This window comes from Sinocyclocheilus rhinocerous, unplaced genomic scaffold (assembly GCF_001515625.1).
Source record: "Sinocyclocheilus rhinocerous isolate Xijiao unplaced genomic scaffold, SAMN03320098_v1.1 scaffold1145, whole genome shotgun sequence".
Classification (NCBI taxonomy): Eukaryota; Metazoa; Chordata; class Actinopteri; order Cypriniformes; family Cyprinidae; genus Sinocyclocheilus; species Sinocyclocheilus rhinocerous.
Window position 1 is genome coordinate 19502 of NW_015658513.1, and position 2788 is coordinate 22289.

The window sequence follows — 2788 nt, forward strand, 5'->3', positions numbered from 1 at the left end:
AGCTTAGATTTACCCACTGAAGCAAAAGAATATATATCATATAAAATTACGCTGCATAAAAATGAAGCCATTAGAATTGTTTTGCACTGTGACAAACATGAAAATAATGGCAAAGAGTTGCATGAAGGTTTTGTCTTTATGTGATCTTATTTTATTTTTATTTATTGTGTATTTTTATGTCTATCTGTCTTTTGTAATTTTTATGTTGTAAAAATGCATAGTTTTTAGTAAGAGAATGACACTTTGCAAACACCTTAAGAGCCTCAAAATACAAAAAAAAAATTCTAGATTTTTTACAATTCTTTTTTAAGAGATATAACCATTTAAAACATACAAGTCATTTTGGTCCGGGTCTGTATGGAGGAACATTAGTGTCAAAAATACTTTTTGTTAAATTATGTATGAAGTTATATTAGTGTCAAAAATATTTGTAAATATATTTCCCTGTATCTCACACACTTTTGGACTGAGTTTTGTTGATGAACATGAATATATCGCCTATTAATGAACCACTGCAGCATGAAACACTGATCACTTTTCATCTGAAAGTCAAAGCTTATGCAAGAAAAATATGTAGGTTTCATAAATTTTGACTGTTTGTGAGCAATCATGAGTTATAAATTCAAAGGAATTTAATTAAATCAATTTATTCCAATGGGGTCAATACTGGTGATTATCAGATTAAATGTTCGCATAAATTTCATACAGTGATATCTTCAAATATTGCAAATATTTTGATTGTGTATTTTTTATGTCTGTCTGTCTTTTGTAATTTTTTTGTTGTATATTATGTTGCTCTGTATTGTTTTGGTGTGAAATGTGAAAATTGGAATAAAAATAATAAACAGTTTCATGACAAATTAAACCTTAAATTATTATTTTTGCAAACAAACAAATAAATGCTTATGTAATATAGTCGTGAAAATTATCCTGTGTGCTGGACAGCATTTAAAATCATATTAAAATCATTCGAAATAAAGTGCAACAAATGCTACTATTATGTTTACATTAAAAAAATCAGTGTTATTTTAGTATTATTGATATAATACTATAGTTTTTGTTAATATTTTGAATTGTATTTTATTTTATGTTTTTAATTTAATTTTAGTAAAAATGTTGTTGCGTGTTTTTGTCATGTTTAGTAGTTTTAAAAAAATCTATAGAGTTTCTATTCATTTTTATTTCACTTTTATTTTTCGTTATTTTAAAGAAATGAGAAATCTTGGCTTGGCAACTAGCTGTGATAAAATAAATAAGCATTTAAACAAATGCGGTTTTTATATTTTATGTCAGTTAACATTAATTATGTTTTAAGTAATGAATTTTGTATGACTTTAGTTTTAGTTAATGATAATAACTTTAAAAATGTGTTTTACGTTATTTTAAGTAAATATGATTATTTTTTCCACAGCAAACAGAGCTGATGTGCTGCAGACTGCAGTGATCGCCTGCGTCCACTGAGAGGAGCTGGTGACACACACACACACACACACACACACACACATTGACCGCGCAGATGTCCAGACCTCCGAACATCTCCGCGCACGAGTCCACCCACAGACGATACCTGCAGACACACGACAGAGACGATCAGCTGACCGTTACACACCTGCTGTGATCAATGAGTGTGTGTGTGTGTGTGTGTGTGTGTGTGTGTGTGCGCGCGCGCGCGTGGGTGTGTGTGTGTGTGTGTGTGAGTGTGTGTGTGTGTGTGTGTGTGTGTGTGATTGACACCTGTCCGTCATGGCGATCTGCTCCAGCATGGCTGAACCTGTGTTGGCCTTCCAGTTCCCTGAGATGGATGTCCTCCTGAAACACACACACACTCCATCACCTCCGTCACCTCGTCCTGCTGATCATGTTTTCAATAATGGGTTTCTTTTACCCTCATAATGCATTCGGGTCCATTTTGACACGAAAGAAATATAAAAATGCCTAAAAATGCATAGTTTTTAGTAAGAGAGAATGACACTTTGCAAACACTCTAAGAGCCTCAAAATACAAATAATTTTTTTCTAGATTTTTTACAATTATTTTTTAAGAGATATAACCATTTAACACGTACAAGTCATTTTGGTCCGGGTCTGTATGGAGGACCATTAGTGTCAAAAATACTTTTTGTTAAATTATGTATGAAGTTATATTAGTGTCAAAAATATTTGTAAATATATTTCGGCTTTCCGTGTATCTCACACACTTTTGGACTGAATTTTGTTGATGGACATGAATATATCGCCTATTAATGAACCACTGCAGCATGAAACACTGATCACTTTTCATCTGAAAGTCAAAGCTTGTGCAAGAAAAATGAATTTACTTTTCAGAAAAAATATTAGTTGTTTTGTTGTTGTTTGTTTCTCGCGATACTTTGATGTCACACACCGATCGATCTGATGGTGATGATCCGCTTCAAGTCGAACAAGCCGAATGATTCAATGGACCATTCATATAGAGAACCATTTACTTCAGTCCTGAATGAATCAGCATTTGAACGAATCAAATGAATGAATAAATGACTCGATGACTTAATCATTAAGACATTTACCACCACCTACTGGCAGTTTTAGTTTATTATTTAGAGCATCATTTCATTAAAGGGGTCATATGATGTGATTTCAATTGTTCCTTTCTCTTTGGAGTGTTACAAGCTCTTGGTGCATAAAGAAGATCTGTAAAGTTGCAAAGACTAAAGTCTCAAATCCAAAGAGATATTCTTTATAAAAGTTAAGAGTTAACCACACCTACCTAAAACAGCTCGTTCTAACACGCCCCCACATACCTACGTCAC

General features: G+C 32.7%; 1 protein-coding gene across 1 annotated transcript in view; it reads right to left on the bottom strand.

Annotated features, from left to right (window-relative positions):
• The window catches only part of LOC107722344 (synapsin-3-like), a 53200-nt gene that overhangs the window by 3042 nt on the left and 47370 nt on the right, over nt 1-2788 (bottom strand). The window contains 2 exon segments of the mRNA XM_016530669.1: nt 1504-1567; nt 1735-1809. Coding sequence (XP_016386155.1) covers nt 1504-1567; nt 1735-1809 — 139 coding nt within the window.